Source organism: Lindgomyces ingoldianus (genome assembly GCF_010093535.1).
Source record: "Lindgomyces ingoldianus strain ATCC 200398 unplaced genomic scaffold BDR25scaffold_29, whole genome shotgun sequence".
NCBI lineage: Eukaryota > Fungi > Ascomycota > Dothideomycetes > Pleosporales > Lindgomycetaceae > Lindgomyces > Lindgomyces ingoldianus.
This window is the reverse complement of record NW_022985190.1, coordinates 180,402-199,677: the sequence shown is the minus strand read 5'-3', so window position 1 is coordinate 199,677 and position 19,276 is coordinate 180,402. Positions and strand designations below refer to the sequence as shown.

Sequence of the window (19,276 nt, the reverse complement as noted above, 5' to 3'; positions counted from 1 at the left end):
AATTAACATAAGTATCTCTATTCTTAGCAAACTATAGATACTACCCCTAAATAAAATTTAAACTACTTATAAATACCCTCTAACTAACTTATTAATTTATATAAGTAATAAACATAAATAGACTTATTAATAAGATTTAAAATATATTTAAATATATTTATAAAAAGCTTACATAGGCTTAAGCTTTTTAATAAAAGTACATAAACTAATCCTAAACTCTTACCCTTGCATATGCAGCTAGCAAGAAGGTCTAGCTAGACGCTAGAAATATCTAAATAAACTAATAATTAAAGAAACTTAATTAAAAAAACTTTAGCCTTTTTATAGTAGCCTATATAGTCTTATTGCATGCTTACTAATTAATCCTACCTAACAGCATAAAGATACACCCTGTGTTCCACATATTATTACTGCGCTAAGCAGCCTCTAAATCTAACTATCTACTTAGACAGCTAAACCTGCTACCTAAACCTGTTATTATAAATAATAAACTAGAATATATTATAGAAGATGTTAAATAGATCTAGTTTAACAAGAAGAAACATACCTATAAATACCTTATAAAATAGACTAGATATAATAAACTATTGTAGAAACCTACAGAAGCCTTATAAAAAAACTCTGTAGTAACTTAATTTTACGCCTAATACCTATCTAAACTAAACCTATACCCTAATAAAGATAACTTAATGCTAAAACTACTAATGTAAAGAATTCCCTTTTTAATAAAAGGGGGGGTACTGTTACAGTATCCTCTCTAGATCCTAGACATAACTATATTAGACGTGTACTAGAGTATTATTAGTGCATGTCTAACATAAATATAACATAACATAGACATAAACTTAAGCATAAACTACTTTAATACTAACTAAACTTAGAACAGGCTTAATTTATACTTAAAGCGCTTAGACTTCTAAGCTAAGTATTTAATTACTAATTTCCTTCTAAACTTTTCTGTTCCTCACACAACGTCTTGTACCTACTATAATACCTCACGTAGTAATTAAACTAGACCTCCGCGAAGCTCTATAACCTTACTTGTGCATAATTGTGACAATATATATCTCTTTAGCAGACTCTTATAAATCTTTAACACCTTTAAATTTACTTTTATAAAGCCTACAAAATAGCATAGTTCTTTTACTTTAAAAAGCTTTATAAACATAGTATTAGTAAGCTAATAATATATTTTATAACTTTTATAATAAATTCTTTTATTTTATACTACTATATTATAATGTTTTTAAACTTATCTCTACACCTTATCTAGTTCTAAGATAAGTAGGCGTTATTTATTACTTACTAAAAAAAATCTAAGAAAAGTGTAAAAAAAATCTATACATAATATAAAGCTTAAAAGTAAAAGTAAGAGATAAAAATACCTACTAAAAGTTAATAACATAAAATACTAAGTAGTAAGTACTATAATAAGTAGTTTATAAAGACTTTATGTGTTAATCTTTACTTTCTTACTAAATCCTTAAGCGCTAAAAAGGCATATATAGTAAATAAGCTATTGTAGTATATTAATACTACTTAATCTAATTTTTTTAGTTATAGCTAAAAATAATATAATTTATAAAAATCTACTTACTTAGTAGTATTAAATTAGGTGTAAGCACTATTTAATACTGTCGCGTACAGCTATCCGTCTACATATATCCTTCTGCTGTGCTAGCTGGGAGGTTGACCTTTTGGCAAAACGCAACAGTTATAAGCCTGGTTTGCGGCGTAGTGTAGATGGTTAGCGCTTAAAAAATTTGCGCACCCCTGCTCTACTAATAGGATTGCATTATCCTAGAGCACTGCGTGTTTAATTCCCACGCTTAGCAAAGAGCATTTAGGCAGTGCGTTTATTACAGAGGCTACCTTACTAGATCTGTCTCTAAGTTCTGTTGCTCAGGCTAAAGAGGAAGGGTGTGTTAAGGTTGTTTTACTATGTTTTACCTCTCTCGTTCCACGGTTTGAGCTAGGGGGTGTGTCGCGTACAGCTATCCGTCTACATATATCCTTCTGCTGTGCTAGCTAGGAGGTTGACCTTTTGGCAAAACGCAACAAATACTATATAAGATAGCTCTTAATTTTCTATCTATCTTTATAATAAGCTATAAGTGTGAAAGGTGCTTTAGTAAAGCTAGAAAAACTATTATAATTAATTAAAACTAGCTATTACCTTTTATAATTAAGGCTCTGCAGCTATAATATAACTAGATTGCTAGAGGACTTGTTTACTTAAGGTTAACTAATCTTTATAACTATATTAGGAAGATTATGTTAAAATTAAGCCCTCTAGAGCCTCTAAAAACACTAGTTACTATAGTAACTATACTAAACAGTAGCTTTACTATTAATTAACTTAGCAGTAACTATTACTACTAGTTGTAATGAGGTAGGCGCCCCGCCTGCCAAGCCGATACTATACGACTTTCCCCACTGTACCAAAAGGTACGCACGAGAATACTTAAGCTAAGTATTCTCGCATAGTATAATATATATATAGGTAATGCTAGGGTAAGCACTAGCACTAGCGGTTGTCTCTAGCCTAGCCTAAACCTCTATGAGCGAGAGAAGGCCACGTGGTTGACCGTGCCGACCTTGTTACACTAGTAAAGCTGTTTTAATTTACTCTTTCTGTAAGAATAAAACCCTATTACTATTAGTAACGCCTAAAAAACACTACTAACAGTAACAGTTATGTTTTAATAAACACTATGCGACTGTCTAAAGGAGGTCTATAGCCTTGTGATGCAATGTCAAGAATGGAATATTGCGCACATCGCGTTGGATGTTACTATAAAGCACAGGCTTACGTCAATAAAAGCAAAGCTAGATAATATCCGCAAGGCTTTCAAATTAGAGATTCTGGTGAGTCCCTCAATCCAGCATGCGAAGAACATCAACGCACACACAGGACCAGTTCGTTTCTGATCAGGCTTCAGATGGCGCTTAAGGGAGCCTCGTCGGAGGCTGCGGACGCTCTTCGCTCACTAGCGACAGAAATAAATGATATGCGAGATGCCAGGGAAGAGGATGAAAAGGATAGGAAAGCTATGCTAGAGAAACTTCGCCAGCTTCAGGACGACGTGTCAGAGTCGCGCCGCAACATCTTGTCTCTGAAGCCGCTCCTAAATACGACTCTGAATATAGTCTCAGTGCCTAACCCAAGTATCTGTGTGTTGAAGGAGTCTGCCGACAGGAAACCTATAAAAGGAATGTTTAAAGGCTCTTAAATCTCCTTCTATGAAGTCATTAATAAGAGAGGGGTATCGGATGGGCTCCCTTGAGTGGTCAAGCTGTATCAAGATATGACGGAGATAGCACAAATCCAGACGCTGTACAGTATTGTTGAGATAGACGGATCCCTTTATGCTGCCATAGAAGACATGGCACAGCACATAAGCTTCGCGGATGCTTTGGAGACAGGCTTTATTGCTAAGCTAAGCCGCCTACAGAAACTCCAGATCAGGCACAAGATAGCGGCTACTCTCTTAGCTCTTTATAGAGCTGAAATTATTGTTAAGGTTATGTCTAACGTCACAACTCACCTCAAAACTATGCCTAACAGCTTAATAAGGGCAAAGCTTTCCAGATTGCGAAGTGCTTGAAGAGTAAGCGTTCCATCTCTAAATCTGGTCATATATGGTTTCCGCATCCAGCAGTGACTGACTAGTATCAGATATAGGAGACAACAACTTGCGACATACAGGATCTAAGGTTTGAAGCTCTGGAAACAGAGAAAGTAGGATTATAGTCTCCCATGTTAGATGTTTAGGCGTAAGTATTTAGTTACGCCTGTTTTGTAGTTTAACTACTTACAATAACTTACAGGCTAGGCACTATTCTCTATATGCTCTTTTTTACAGAATTTCCCTTTAGCAAGAAAGTGGACTAAGCAAAGCTAGACAACAAGACAGCGCAGCGTGAGATTAAAGATCTTCTCTAGTTAAAGAAGGGACCTTTTACTAGTTACCCTTTGCCTATGCTAAAGGAGACTAATCTAGCTTAGGAATGTCTTTAGTCAGATCTGTTCCTCAGACCACCGGCTTCCTAGGTTGCCTAGCAAATGTTTAAAGTCTTGATTAGTGTTGCAGCTGAAGATAATCCTAATCTTTCTCTAGCAGTCCTAATGCTAAGAGCATCCAACAATATAGAGAAGTTAAGCATAGATAAACTAGTAAAGCGGATTTATTTAGCAGCGCAAGAAGCTAAAACTAAAAAAAAATAGATATTTAGAAGTTTACACAAGTTAAGATAAGCAAGTTAATACAAGCGGCTAAAGGAATTAATCTAGTATACGCCTACACTGTGGGCTTAGCCTATCTTCGCGATCTTGTTAAGCTTAGTAGTGATAATTAACCATCGCCTGAATTTGTACTAAGTGAAGTCTGACGTGCGAAGCTAGCCCTGCCGTACCTTGACATGGCCTAACAACAAGGGCATGTCCGTGCGATTAAAAGAGTTGGTTCTTGCTTATAAGCATCTAGCAGAACACTATTACGCCTTGTTAAAGATAGACTATAAATAAACTAAGACTAGAGATTTCTACATAAGCTTAATTGCTTAGTTCCATTACAGTTAACTTAGAATCTGCTTTCCTCTTCTAGCTTAATAATGACAACTAACCTAATCTAAGGTTCAACTCTAAGTCTGTTTCCAACATTTTTCTGACTTAAGGGAGCTCGTAGCTCCCATCATACTATTCAGTCTCCTCACCGTAGGTCGAAGCAGCTATCCCTGACGGGCCATCCATGATCTTATCCATCACCACTACTAAAGATGTCGCGTCAAATCGCCCGGCCGGATTGGGATCTAAGCACCGCTCCAGTACTCTTATAAGGCCTGCGAGGTAATGGGCATTTCCATCCTTGTTGCAAAGCAGCGGAAAAATCTTACTGTTATTAATGATCTTTACAGTGAGCAGGCCCCACAAAAGATGTCATCAACTGTTAAGGAGCCCTGCGTGTGATTAGTAATTTCTAGCGTTATGAAGTTAGTGTAGGAATAAGACCTGGTAGCTATGCTTAAGGAACTGGCGAGAGGTTGTGAGTCCATATTCTTGATGGTGGTAGTGATGTCTTTTCCTTCGCCTAGGTTAGACAGCAGACAGTCAAACTTGATTTTGTCTTTGCCTGCTTGGCGGCGAGATGTCACCAGAATGTTATTTAGATAAATGTCTCTATTTAAACCCTATTGTCAGCATCTAGACTTACATCTACATTCGTCAGCAACCAGCAATTGGGAACATACCAGTGCACAATACCCTTCTTATGAATTGTCATTAAGCTATTCGTAAGTCCACTTAGCGCCCTGCAAATAACTAACTAGTTCTTTTCTAGTTCTCCTGGCCTTAATCTTCTTTCTAAAAACCCTAGTATGTCGCCCTGTTCTGCGAAGTTGAACACAAGGGCGAAGGTCTCCTTTGTAGTAGTTAGGAGCACCTTAATTGCATTTAAATTAATAATACGCCCTGTTTCATCCACAAATACTTTGCAGAACCTGTAGAATAGGACGCAACCTCTAGAATCTCCGGCAAGAGCTAAGTACACAGTGGCTAACTATAATCTGTCAGCTAGAAAAGCTTAGAAAAGACAGCAACCTGCCGCATACCTTAACAAAGAATTTTGCTTGGTCATCAAAACTCTTACCCACTAAGGCCACTTTTAACCTGACCATTCCCCGCCCTTCCTTAGTATAATTATACATTTTTGTTAGCTTCCTCGCCCAGCTCGCTTTATGTCGCACGTGTCTCACGCGATATTGTACCCATGTACTGCACTATTCACTTATTAGGCATAGCTCCTCTCTTGTACAGTATATAGTCAGCCTAGAGCTCTATTAAGCTTCTTAGACCTTATAATACACTTGTTTAATCTACTTTGTTTAGATCTTACTACCTTGTTAACTTGCTTCCTATATAACCCCTCCTTAGCTTATGCAAGAGTTATAAGCCTAGAGTTGCGCTCTAGACTAGTACTATAGTTACCACTGCACATTTAGCTTTTGCATCTAGCTTAGAGGGCCCTGCAAACCTTAACACATATTAATTATAGATTACTTACTACTTAAGCCTAATTAACTAAATAATAACCTTTTATTTATTCTAAAACATATTAATTATAGATTACTTACTACTTAAGCCTAATTAACTAGATAATAACTTTCTGTCTATTCTAAAACATATTAATTACAGATTGCTTACTACTTAAGCCTAATTAACTAGACAATAACTTTCTGTCTATTTTACACATATTAATTATAGATTACTTACTAGCTAAGTCTAATTAACAGGATAATAACCTTTTGTCTATTCTAAAACATATTAATTACAGATTGCTTACTACTTAAGCCTAATTAACTAGATAATAACCTTTTATCTATTTTAAAACATATTAATTATAGTTTACTTACTAGCTAAGCCTAATTAACTAAATAATAACCTTTTTGTCTACTAAAATAACTTTAAATATTAATGTCTTTATATAGCTTATAAAAAAGAGTGACTAGCAGCCTTAGTTTAGTTAAATTAAGACATAAGCAACTAAAAAGTGTGTCTGGAAGTACATTAATCTAGACCTTTTACTAGAAAATCTTCTAGTTAACACTATACTATAGAGGCCTAAGGTTACAAAGTTTTATACAGGCAGTACCTAGCTTAGTCCTAACCCTATAGTCTCTAACCTAAACCTTAATAATTAATAATTAATAATGCTATATAATAGCTTATAAAAACTACTATAATAATTTAAGGTTATTTTAAACTTAATATAAAGATTTATTAGACATTTATGTGCTTATTAAAAGCACTATTAACATAACAAACTACTTTATTATTAGAGATAAAAAAATAATTTATAAAAGGCTAAAGGCCTTAAGGGTAATTCTAGAGCCTTTTAATAAGTAGCTTAAGCAGAGCGCACAAATAGCATATAACTGCGCAAGAAAGTAGTTATTAAAAATAAAATAGAACAAATAGATTACAGCATATAAGAATATATATATTAATACTAAATTAGTCTACCTACTAAATGTAACAGAATATTAACTACACTATAACTTTATGTTAGTAATTTTAGATGTAAACTCTAGATGCGTAGCAGCTATCTAATTAATTTTAGTCTAGTATAAATAAACTAATAAAGATCTACCTAATTTTCTTACTAGCTGTTTAGAGTTCTTTAAAAATTAGTAATAATTATAGCTAACTTAGCAACTTAGTGTTACTTATAGCAGTTTTACTACATACTAAAGACGCTTATCTACACTAGAACAACAACAGTTTATATGCAACTTTTATAGAAGTTACTATAAATCTAAGAATTATAAAATTAATAATTCTTAACTAAGACTTAAAGAGTTCTAGATCTTTACCTTCCTCTAGTAGAAATATAATAAGTAGATAAGCAGTAATTTTTAGCTTAAAGCAGAAGCTAAGCAGCTTAAGAACAAAGACTTTCTTTTACTACTAAGAGACTAACTAAACTAAGAAAGAAGACGTAAAAGAGGCAGCAACAATAGCAACTATTATTAGCTAACTTAATTATCTAGTTATATAACTTAATTATATAATTAAAGCTTATAGTCTTAACTTAGTCTAAATCTAAATACAATCTCTAAGACGCTAGCTTTTAATAATTCTACTAACTAGAATCTACCTAATACTTTAACTAGCACTAGGTAATTAGCAGCTACTTTTATAAGCTTTATAATAAACTTTATAAGTAAAGAACATGCTGCAGAGCTAAATAACAAAGAGAATTCTTTTTAGCACTTATAGATTCTAGATACTAGAGTAGACATTTATGTTTATAATAATCTAGCTAACTTTTAATAAATTTAAAGCTTATTTTTATTAGACTAACTTAGAGCTAGCAGCTAACACTTTTTTATACTAGCATAGAGCATAGTTACACTTACTATAAAAGGTTTTAAAGGACCTACTAAGATAAACCTAAATAATATAGCCTATATCCCTAGTATGTTTACTAGTCTTGTATCTCTTTTTTAAGAATAAGATATACATTTTAACTTTAAAGATAACTTTATAAGAGCACTTAATTACTAATTTGCTTTACTACTTAAACTAAAGGTTACTAGGCTTTAGTATTAGGCATAAAGAATTTATCTATTAGATCTATTTTGCTAATAGTTATAGCTACTAAAAACCTTACATAGTAACTTATTACATAAAATAATACTTTAAATAATAAAAATTATATTAATTTTATAAAAAAGCTTCTAGAGCTTAAGAAGCATAATAAAAGACCTAGTAATTAGCTGCATAAAAAGCGCTAGTAAGGCTCTCTTTATTATATACTTTTTTTAAAAATAACTTTAGAAACTATTTTAAAGGTTAACTTTAAAAAAGAAACTAACATTAACTTAGTTTTTTAATATAACCTTAGCAACACGCTAGATAATAGCTCTAATAATAAGCTACTATTAGTTATTAAAGTTTATCTATAAACAGGTAACGCAGCTATAGACTTTAAGACTAATAATAATTACTTTAAGTAAGCTAGAACTACTTAGTACACTGCTGTAATTAATTATAAGTCTTAAAATATTTTCAAAGGCGCTAACTTTGTCTCTTACATATAGCTTAAGAACTTTACTAGACTAGGTCCTACTAAAAGCACAGCTGCTATTAATAAATTAAATATTATAAAGAAAGAAAGCAGAACAAGGCGTTAACAACACGCTGCTGCACTTATTTAAACTACTACTAAACTGTCTAGCTAGTATTATGCCTTTGCACTAGGCTTTATTAAAGAACTAGGCCTATCTACCTAAGTAACGCTCTAAAGGCTTACTCTACTAACATTAGCTTAAAACTCTAAGCCTACTAACTTTTTTTCTTTAGCTATTTTGCGCTTTTAAGTGCACTACTGTACACCTGTAGTCTATTATTTCTTTTTATACAGCTTTACTTTAGTATTTACTTTGTTAAAGCTAGAGGGGTGTGTTGCACGTGTCTCACGCGATATTGTACCCATGTACTGCACTATTCACTCATTAGGCATAGCTCCTCTCTCGCACAGTATATAGTCAGCCTAGAGCTCTATTGAGCTCCTCAGACCTTACAATACACTCGTTTAATCTACTTTGTTTGGATCTCACTACCTTGTCAACTCGCTTCCTATATGACCCCTCCTTAGCTTATGCAAGACTTTATACACTCGCCTAAAACTGCCTTTTTCCAATGAACGCTAGGTTCGCGAGGTTAATTTCACAAGAATCAATAAAGACTAGGAAATTGCTGTAAGATAGATTATAGTTCTTGCTAAGAATCCTTTAAAGAGCGCCATGTTGTATAGAGAGGGTATTTTAGTGTTAGTACTTAAGATCAAAGAAGTCGAAGGCAGCCCAGACGCCGGATCAGTGCTCTAGCTGCTGCATCTTCAGGCCCGGAAGGGTTTAGAGGAGGCAGAAGGTCTGGCTGCTATAATTGTAGGTAAACGCGCAGTTGTCCTAGTAAGAAGACCTGCTTAGTGGCTGTCTGGCTTATAGATGCGTATCAGGGAGTTGTGGAAGAAAAGAACTCACCTAAAGTTCTAGGAAATATTAAAACTGCTTTACAACTTCTGTCCCTTCTAATTTCTATTGCTAAAATACGACCCTATTTCTAATTGTTAAGCTAGGGTATTAATAGCTAGAATTAACATGCGAAAGGAATAAATTGTCTGTAAGATATAGAGTGTGATTAACACTGTCCACTAAAACAGTACACAGAGTTCTGTTTAATGCCTTAGCATTAAGGCCTAACGCACTCTCTAGGTCGACGAGGCTCTGAGCGTTGATTTCCTCGAGCGTCTCCTAGGAATAGAACGAGAACAGGTTTATTGGGTTGATGATTGGACTTTCATGGGCTCTCTGACGGAACTCAAGGTCGAGCTTATATCTAATAAGTTAATCCTCGCTACAAGCAGCTTCTAGGGTACTTACAAACTCTTGAGAGTCCTCTTTGAAGAGACTAGCTATCTTGCTCTATTACTGTCTTAGAATCTTTTAATCCCGCTTGACTAAGCATGAGCCTACGAGGGGTTAGAGGCTTACTGGACGCTAAGACGACACCTCACTTAATGGCTTCTTTGTAATGATTTCCTAAGCGCGTTTATTATCTTAGTTCCCTGTTTTCCACTATTTAGCAAACTCCTTAGATGTAATAAGCTGATTAATCTCTGCTTTATAGAGCGCATTCTGCTTTAACACTACTAACATTTGGCACAGCAACCACACATCCTAAAATTCCTTAGCTTCTATGATTTTAGTTGTTGTAATCTTGGCTAAATCTTTAGTCTGCTCTTTATCTTGCTCTTCTTTTGCCTTCTTAGCTTCCGCATCCACAGGAACCTCGTCATCACCTTCACCCTCACTGTCGGTGTTCTCGCTATTGTCAAGATTATCCCCCATACTCTTAAATAAACCTCTAGGCGGAAACTCTAGCGTCTCCTCAATCATGCGCTCTACACATTCCCTTAAAGCCTTCTGATCTTCTACCAACCTTAACAACTCCAGCGCCTCCCTTCTAAACCCTGGCAACTCTTTTACCCCCTTAACATCATAGAGCACAAACCTTCCTAGCTTTTTCTAGATCCCTAAATCCTCTTTATGTGGCATAACTGTAACCTTGTTAACTTTAACACTATTTTGCTTGCTTAACTTAAGATTGTCCCGCATTAGCTGCTTAGTGCAATAATAACGTCTATTATAGAGGTTATTTCTTCCTCTAACTCTTGTCTGCAACGTTGATTGAAAGACGTCTAGCGCGGCATTAAAATCCCTGTCGTGGCATTCAGTAACCCATTCAGGGTCTAATTCAGTCAGCGCCAAGCGCAGGACATTGTCGGCCCAGGACCAGCAAAAGAAGAGGACGACTGCTGCATGCTCGGATAATATGTCGCTTATGGTACTTTGGGGCCTAGATTTAGACTAAAGCTGGGAAAGTGTGTTTAAAAGGAGAGTCTGTTTAAAGGGCTAGAGTCTGACGCGGAGGGGAAGAGTGTATGGGGATGACAATGGGTTTGAGTTTGAGGAGGAAGGGAAGTAGGAGAGCGCATTAAGAAGGCATATATGCTGAAGGCGTGTTATACGCGGCCAGCTACAGCGCTTGCGGATGTGGAAGAGGTAGCGGTCATCTATTGTGGATGTTAAAATGTGAAGGAGAATCTTGTCGCATCAGGCTGAGACAAAGTCATGGCTCCTCCAGCCTTGTGATATCACCTGATCTTCGGGTGGGCCTGTGGCGTGGAGATGCATGTCGCCTAGAAAAATCCATTTAGAGGATTTTAATATCAGTATTTTTGAATATTTACACCTTTGATTAAACATTGATCAGCTGACACAGAATAGAGTGAGGGCTTTCAGACGCATTGTACAACATTAGAGCATCAAGAGTATCGCGACCATTGAAATTTCAAGCATACTAGGGCGCTTAATAGCTTTTAATAGCAATACTAGAGTGCCACCTTCCAAAAATACACTTTAAGAAATGGAATAATAAATAAAGGTAAAACAGAGCAAATTAAAGATGCGATAAGAATGGCAGCTGCGACAGGCTTAGAAAAAGCAAGCAATCTTAATACATACTAACCTTAGCTGTGTTTGCCCCTTAATGTTACGCCAGCCAATCACACAGAAATCTAGCTCCTCATTTAAGACGGCAAATGACAGCTGCTAAAGCTCGCGTTAATATGAGAATGTGCAGGCTGAGAGCACTGCGCTAGTACACTTACTTTCGTACTGGTGCAGAGCAATAGTATAGTAGAGTAGCAGGCACAGTTCAACTGTGCAGGGGGAGATGCGGGCAGAAGAGGGGGGTTTGAGGGGAGTCAAGGAGGGTTGAGAGGTTCAGAGTGAAATAAGACTAGGACGTTTGATGAGCTGCTTACTTCAAGATTATATAATGAGCATAGCAGTTGGAGTGCAGATCTAAGACTTTTCGAAGCCCTAATTTTCGGGGGCAAATCACGCCAGAATATGGAGGCTTCTAAGCCAATCCAACATGGTTTATAGGGAAAGGCTTAGCAATGTTGGGCGAAGAGAACTCGATGACGACACATTTCTGCCCCTTTGAGGCATCATTGGCGTCTTTCAATCCAAGCAGAGGGTTATTTCCCTACTTGGTTCGATTTTGCAGAACAGCGGGTATAACGTGCTTGGCGAGTGTCGCACGTGTCTCACGCGATATCATACCCATGTACTGCACTATTCACTCATTAGGCATAGCTCCTCTCTTGTACAGTATATAGTTAGCCTAGAGCTCTATTAAGCTCCTTAGACCTTATAATACACTTGTATAATTTACTTTATTTAGATCTTACTACCTTGTTAACTTACTTCCTATATAACCTCTTATGCAAGAGTTATAAGCTTAAAGTTACGCTTCTAACTAGTACTATAGTTACTACTGCACATTTAGCTTTTACATCTAGCTTAGGGGGCCCTGTAAACTTTAAAACATATTAATTATAAATTGCTTACTAGCTAAGCCTAATTAACTAGATAATAACCTTCTGTCTATTCTAAAACATATTAATTATAAATTACTTACTAGCTAAGCTTAATTAACTAAATAATAACTTTTTTATCTACTAAGCTAAAACTATTTATTAATAGAAGACCTACCTAATTTAGATAAGCAACTTTTTACTATTAACATATAGAAAAATAACTTTAAATATTAATACCTTTATACAGCTTACTAAAAAGAGCAACTAGCAGCCTTAGTTTAGTTACATTAAGATATAAGTAACTAGAAAGTGTGTCTAGGAGTATATTAATCTAGACCTCTTACTAGAAAATCTTCTAGTTAACACTATACTATAGAGGCCTAAAGTTACAAGGTTTTATATAAGCAGCACTTAGCTTAGTTCTAACCTTATAGTCTCTAACTTAAACCTTAATAATTTATAATGCTATATAATAGCTTAATAAGACTACTATAATAATTTAAAGTTATTTAAAACTTAATATAAAGCTTTATTAAACATCTATGTGCTTATTAAAAGCACTATTAATATAATAAACTACTTTATTATTAGAGATAAAAAAACTATTTATAAAAAGCTAAAAGCTTTAAAAGTAATTCTAAAGCCTTTTAATAAGCAGCTTAAGTAAAGCGCATAAACTGCATATAACTGTGTAAGAAAGTAGTTATTAAAAATAAAATAAAACTAATAAATTATAGTATATAAAAATATATATATTAATGCTAAATTAGTCTACCTACTAAATGTAACAGAATATTAACTATACTATAACTTTATATTTGTAAGAGGTATCAAGCAGGAAACACAGGTTACAGAGAGAGAATGCAGGATAGTATTAATAGACAAATCCTTAAGAAGACTCAGGGGTTCGTGAGAGGATATATATATATGTGCTAGGGCACGTGACAGGACGTTATGTGCCTAAGGCTAGGCTAAGAGCTCTCTAGGGAAAGTCTAAGGCATGTCTAAGTTAACTATAACATAGCCCCCCTCTTTCTGCAGGTTGTCCTTAATCCTGCAATTAAATAAGTAGGATATTATAGTAACTTAGACTAGCCCTAGGCAGACCTGCGGTGGGGACTATACAGGTTACGCCTAAGTAGTACTTATTACTAGTAACAAAACTTTAAAAAACTTTAGTAAAAAAAAACTATATTTAAAAAATTATAACTAAGTAATTTAAAATATTATTACTAGCACTATAGCTACTAATATAAGGTGTTTTTATTTTATTAAGTTAAGCCTAATAAGCTTATAAAAGCTAAGTAAAGTAAATAGTTTATAATTAAAAAGCTTACTTTTTTAAAAGTAACTTAAAATTATAACTTTTTTTTTTTTACTATTTAGTTAAGGTTTACTTTTAAAAGTTTTAAAGTTTTCGTTTTAGTACTTATAAGTACTATAAAGTATTTATAAATACTTTACTTTTATATAAGTAGTTTTTTTTAAAAGAATAGCTATTAGTAAGCTTATAATATTATTATTTTATTTAAAATAGCTTAAAGTTTTAATATATTACTAAAATAGTTTTAAAGTTAGTGCTATAAAGCTTTTAAAACTAAGTTTATACCTACTCTAGTCTAGAGTTATAAGTACTAAATAAAAAAGTATAGTTGTAAGGCTAAGATGTGTTACAATCCTTGCTTCGTGAAGCACTCGGGTCTTCTGGTATTCCTAGGGGGGAAGTAGGACGGATAGTAGGGGCCAATCCGGTAGGGTGTACAGTCCTACGTACAGGCTATTAGGCTAATGGAGGCGAATATAGAGTGACTAGATTGTGGTTTGCCCTATGTGCAGCAGTAGGGAGGCTAGGGTTAAACAGTCCTTTTAGACAGGGTTAGAGGTATATATAGTGCAAGATATATAAATAGTATTACAGCTCTTTAGAAAGCTAAATGCTACTTAGTCTATGTAGAGAATAAACTAAATGTTAAATACACTTTCTAAAGAGTGTTTAATGTAAAAACTATATACATGTGCTAGGGACGCTAAGAGGAGTTAGCAGGAGTTTATAGGAGCCTGCTAAGAGGGGCTCCTATAAGCTCCCTTAGGCTCCCTAAACTTGCAGCCTGTTCTCCTATTAAATAGTGCATTCTTCTATAATCTTAGGTAGCTGCGCTGTCTCTGCGTCCTCTAATTAGTTTGTAAGCAAGCCCTGCCCTAAACTAGCTAGATTGTGGAGCACTGCTGGTGGGGTTACGCTAGTCTAACTATAGACTGTAACACGCTGCCCCTTCTCTCTAGCAGTGTCCTTGCCGCTCTGCTCACACAACTATGTTAGTAAGGGTTTATTTATAAAGTAAGCGTCTGCCTGCTAAAAGGCATTCTTAACATTTATTTATCTTATACTAAATAGCTTACTAGTCTTATTTATCTTACTGTCTTTATGTTACTTGTTATTTTAATCCTTTTTATTAAATAAAAATAAGGCCTTATAGTGCTTACTAATTCTTAGAGTTGTCTTATGTGTTAACTTTATTCTTAAATAAGTGTATTAAGTGTGTAACAAAGCATAGTAAATGCAACATTTTTATTTCTAATGCTATGTAAAATTATTTAGAGAAGAAAAAAGAAACACTTCTTTAAAAGGCTAAAGCTTTATAAGCCTAGAACTATGTGTTATAAGATAAGTAACAGGCTTAGGTCTAGAAACAGCTCTGCTTGCAAGAGAAGATGTTAGGGGCAATAGATAAGAAGTGTTCTAGATAAGATTATATCTAAAAATTACTAGATTTGCTAGAGGCTTATTGCATAAAGTACTTAGAAGAAGATCTATCCTTCTTAGATAAGATAAAAGCTCTTAAGGCTAAAGTAAAGGGTTATTCTCCTTTTTAGCTGTTATTAGCTAAGACTTGTCTCTAAAGGCTGCTGCTATCTAGTAATAATGTAGCTATTTCTTTTAATATAGGTGCCTTATTGCTTAGCTAGTTTCTTTTAGATAAGCTTAAAAGTACCTTTATACTAATAGCTGCGTGTTTCTTAAATTTTTAGCTAGTTTCTATATGTTTTTACTAGTAGGCTACTCTTTTTATTTTACTAAAATTTTTTTTTAGTTTCTTTAGTTGCTAATAATGCGCTTAACTTTATACTTTGTTTTCTTATCTTTTTATTTTTAAGTAGATAAAGGAATCTCTTTAAGTGCTTTTTCTAGTCTAGAGATATAAAACTACAGGTGTATTTTTATATGTAAGGGAAGCTTAAGCTTATAATTATCTTACTAGGTCTAAAGGACATTATATAGTCTTATTCTTTTTTCTATAAGTTTTCTTAAGGGCTAAGGTATCTTAAGGTTCTTAGTATTAAGGTATACATAATCTTCTAGGTAAATTTTTAGTCTTAGTTGTTATAATTTGTTTACATACTTCTTTATTATTTCTCTGCTAGATCTAGCTTCTATAGCTAACTTTTTATATACCTAATGTAAGTCTGTTAGCTAGTCTATTAACTTTTATAGGTCTGTAGGTTAATTCCTGTGCAACATAAAATATAGATTATATCTAAAATTAGCCTTATATAGTGTTTTCTTTGTTATAGCTAATTCTATATTATTAATAGCTAACTGCGCTATTAGAAGCTATTCTACCTAGTTATTCTAAGTGTAAGAAATGTACTTTTTTAAATATCTTTTTATCTCTGCATTTACTTTTTTAGTCTGTTTATCTGTCTACAGGTAGTAAGCTGTTAATAGCTTATGTGCTATACTAAGGTGCTGCATTACTGCTTTCTAGAAGCTGCTAGTAAACAGCTTATTTTAATTAAAGATAATAATTTTAGAGCATCTATGTACTAATATTATGTTTTGTTTTAATTTATAAATAAATTTTTTAGCAGTTATTATTTTTTCTAAAGGCTAAGTATGTAAATACTTAGTAGTTTTATCTAGAGCTACTATAATTATATTGCACATCCTGTCTATCTCTAGTTCTTTAGATAGAGGTAATTCTATAATAAAATCTATTATAATTATTATCTATAGTAATTTTAGTGATTTAATTAGTTAGAGGTACTTATATGTTCTATGCCTCTGTAAGTTGTTCTTATTGCAAGTGTTACATTCCTTAAGCACCTTTATGCATAGTTGTTTTACTTTTAGTATTTATTATAGTATAGCAGCCTTTAATTTTTTTTAGAGAGTGCCTATTTCTAGATGTCTAAACATTAAGGATTTATAATATTTTTTAATTAAGTTCTTTTATCTTTGCTTACTAGCTATAAGCATATAAAATTTCTTTATAGGTTAGGGCCTGTTATAGATCTATTTTTTATTAGTTTTTTTAAAAAGTGTAAACTTCTTAGTTCTTTCTTCTTCTTTATTAAAGTAGTCTAGTCTTTAGCTAAGGGTGTTAGCCTGTTAATTCTGTGTTTCTAGGACATGCTTAATAATGCAGTTAAACTATGCAAGCTTTATTACTTATCTTATATGCATTAGTAATAGCTTTTTTACTATTAAAAATATAACTAAATTTACATAGTTAGTTATAACATTAAATTACTTTACTATTTTATGTAGCTCTATAGCTTATACTTTTACAGCGTTTAGTATTGCTTTTAGTTCTTTATTAGGTATGCTGTAACCTGCTTTAGGTCCTAAGAACTTAGCAGAATAGTACGCAACTAAGTGCTATTTTCTGTCTTTCTGTTTTTAATACAACGTGGCCTTGCTAGCTCTAAGGGACACGTCTGTGTAGATTTTTGTATCTAACTGTAGGTTGTACATCTTTAGTACTAGTTTAGCTGTTATAGCTTGTTTTAAGGCTATAAATGCTTTGTTTATTTCTAGAGTTTAGACAAATTTTGCTATAGCCTATTTCTTAGTTATAGCGTTTGTTAATAGTATAGTAATTTTTAAGTAGTCTCTAATTATTTATCTTACATAGCTTAATAGTCCTAGGAATTCTTTTACTTCTTTAACTATTATAAGTTCTAGCTATTTAAGTACCTTTTATATTTTAGCTAGATTAATCTTTATTTCTTCTTTATTAATTATAAATTTTAGGTATTTAGTTTTAGTAACATAGAATTTGCATTTAAAGAGCTGTAAGTAGAGTTTATACTTTCTAAGCTGTTCTAAGACTTTTTATACTTTCTATATGTAGTCTTTTAGAGTATCTTTTAAGTAGATAAGGACATTATCTAGATATACTAAAGTAAAGACATTAAAGTATAGGTTAAAAGCTGTGTTAATAATTTACTAGAATATTGCTAGAGCGTTTATTAGGCTAAACAGCATTACTAGTAATTTATAGAGTCCTTACAGGGTTCTAAACACTGTAAGCTACTTATCTTTTTCCCTTATTTTTATTTTATTAAATCTATCTTGTATATTAAACTTTATAAAGTACTAGGTTCCTTTTAGTTAGTTTATAATATCTTATATAATTAGTAAAGAGAATTAATCTTAAATTATGTTATTATTTAGAGTTTTATAGTTCTAATAGACTTAGATTTTTTCTTCTTTTTTTTTTGCAAAGACTACAGCTAAGGCTACTAAGCTATAGCTTTCTTAGATATAGCCTTATACTAACATCCTATTAACATATTTCTATAAGGCCTTTTTCTATACTTTTGTTAGAGAGTAAAGCCTGTAAGTTTTTAAATTATAGTTTTTTATTAAGTTAATAGCATAGTCCTAAGGCTAATGCAGTAGTAGTTCTTCTAGGTCTTCTAGTGTTTTAAATATATCCTTATAATCCTTATATTTTGCTAGGATATAACTCTTATTCTAAGTTTAGATAACACTAATTTATTTTACATCTTTATTTACTTTAATTTTTTTATAAAAGACTTTTTTAAGCTTTTTTTTTATTATTTATATTGCTTAAGCTTTTAGCTTTTAGTAAGGGAATTTTTAGGGCTTTCTTTTCTTAGGGTAGTAACTGCTACTCTGCTTTGCTTATTTATAGACTAGGCATCTGTTATTATAGCATGCTAACTAGGTTATGTGTGCGTAGTTATTAGAAGTTTCTATAGTTATAGTTCTCTAATTAATTACAGGGTTATGTGTTTTAAGCTAGTTATAGCTTAGAATTACATTATACTTACCTCTTAGCTTAAGTATGTTTATAAACCTCTAATTACTTATATTAGAGGTTTTAAGGTCTTTTTTATAGGTCTCTAGGTTAATCTATTCTCTGCTGTACTTAATTAATAAAGTGTTAGCAAGAGTTACTTTAAACAGGTTTTTTTTTATTTAAAATAGTATACTTTATTTATCTACCTATTTCTTATCTATTGCAGTAAAGGTGCATCTGCTGTCTACAAAGGCTAGTTTAGGCCACCCTTTATACATAAAAGTAGTTGTTAGGCTGTGTCCTGCCCCTTGTCCTACTGCAATTACTACTAATATGTTATGTTTAACTTTTTTATTAAAAAGAGAATAAAAGTTAATGTTTTATAAGTTATTATTAAATTTTTTTTTTTTTTATAAATTTAATGTTCTTAATTATAGCAGTTAGCTACTTTACATTTGTAATCTTTAACTAAATAATATAATGTTAGGTAGTCTTCTTTCCTTACTACTTTCTATTAAAAGTAGTAGAACTTATAGTCTTTTTATTTATTACACTTTATCTATAGTTCTTGCTTATAAGGAGGGGCTGTCTAATAAGTGTAATAATTTGTAGTTTTATAGGCTAAGGCTGTTTCTTGCTATAGGCAACTGTTATAGTTCTTTTTCTATGTAGGCTACTATCCTGCTTAATGTTTGTTGTCCTAGTGTCTAACATAGTATTATTATGTACACTAGTACTAGGGGTACAGACACTTATTAGGTCTATGTAATGTGT

General features: G+C 32.9%; 3 protein-coding genes across 3 annotated transcripts; 1 reads left to right on the top strand and 2 right to left on the bottom strand.

Moving 5' to 3' along the window:
• Positions 1 to 2,748: 2,748 nt before the first annotated feature.
• Positions 2,749 to 4,431, top strand: BDR25DRAFT_358516 (uncharacterized protein; the record flags this gene model as incomplete). Its single annotated transcript, XM_033695966.1, has 6 exons — positions 2,749 to 2,919; positions 2,943 to 3,174; positions 3,289 to 3,518; positions 3,569 to 3,661; positions 3,710 to 3,742; positions 4,402 to 4,431. The coding sequence occupies 6 exons, from the start codon at positions 2,749 to 2,751 to the stop codon at positions 4,429 to 4,431; spliced, it is 789 nt and encodes a 262-aa protein (XP_033544241.1).
• Positions 4,432 to 4,699: 268 nt separating this feature from the next.
• Positions 4,700 to 5,706, bottom strand: BDR25DRAFT_316751 (uncharacterized protein; the record flags this gene model as incomplete). Its single annotated transcript, XM_033691626.1, has 4 exons — positions 4,700 to 4,895; positions 5,251 to 5,286; positions 5,326 to 5,558; positions 5,611 to 5,706. 4 exons carry the CDS (start codon positions 5,704 to 5,706, stop codon positions 4,700 to 4,702), a joined length of 561 nt encoding a protein of 186 aa, XP_033544240.1.
• A 4,536-nt stretch (positions 5,707 to 10,242) lies between these two features.
• BDR25DRAFT_358513 (uncharacterized protein) lies at positions 10,243 to 11,373 on the bottom strand (the record flags this gene model as incomplete). The annotated part of the gene is made up of 6 exons (XM_033695965.1): positions 10,243 to 10,390; positions 10,442 to 10,504; positions 10,748 to 10,932; positions 10,990 to 11,169; positions 11,224 to 11,264; positions 11,346 to 11,373. 6 exons carry the CDS (start codon positions 11,371 to 11,373, stop codon positions 10,243 to 10,245), a joined length of 645 nt encoding a protein of 214 aa, XP_033544239.1.
• Positions 11,374 to 19,276: the final 7,903 nt, after the last annotated feature.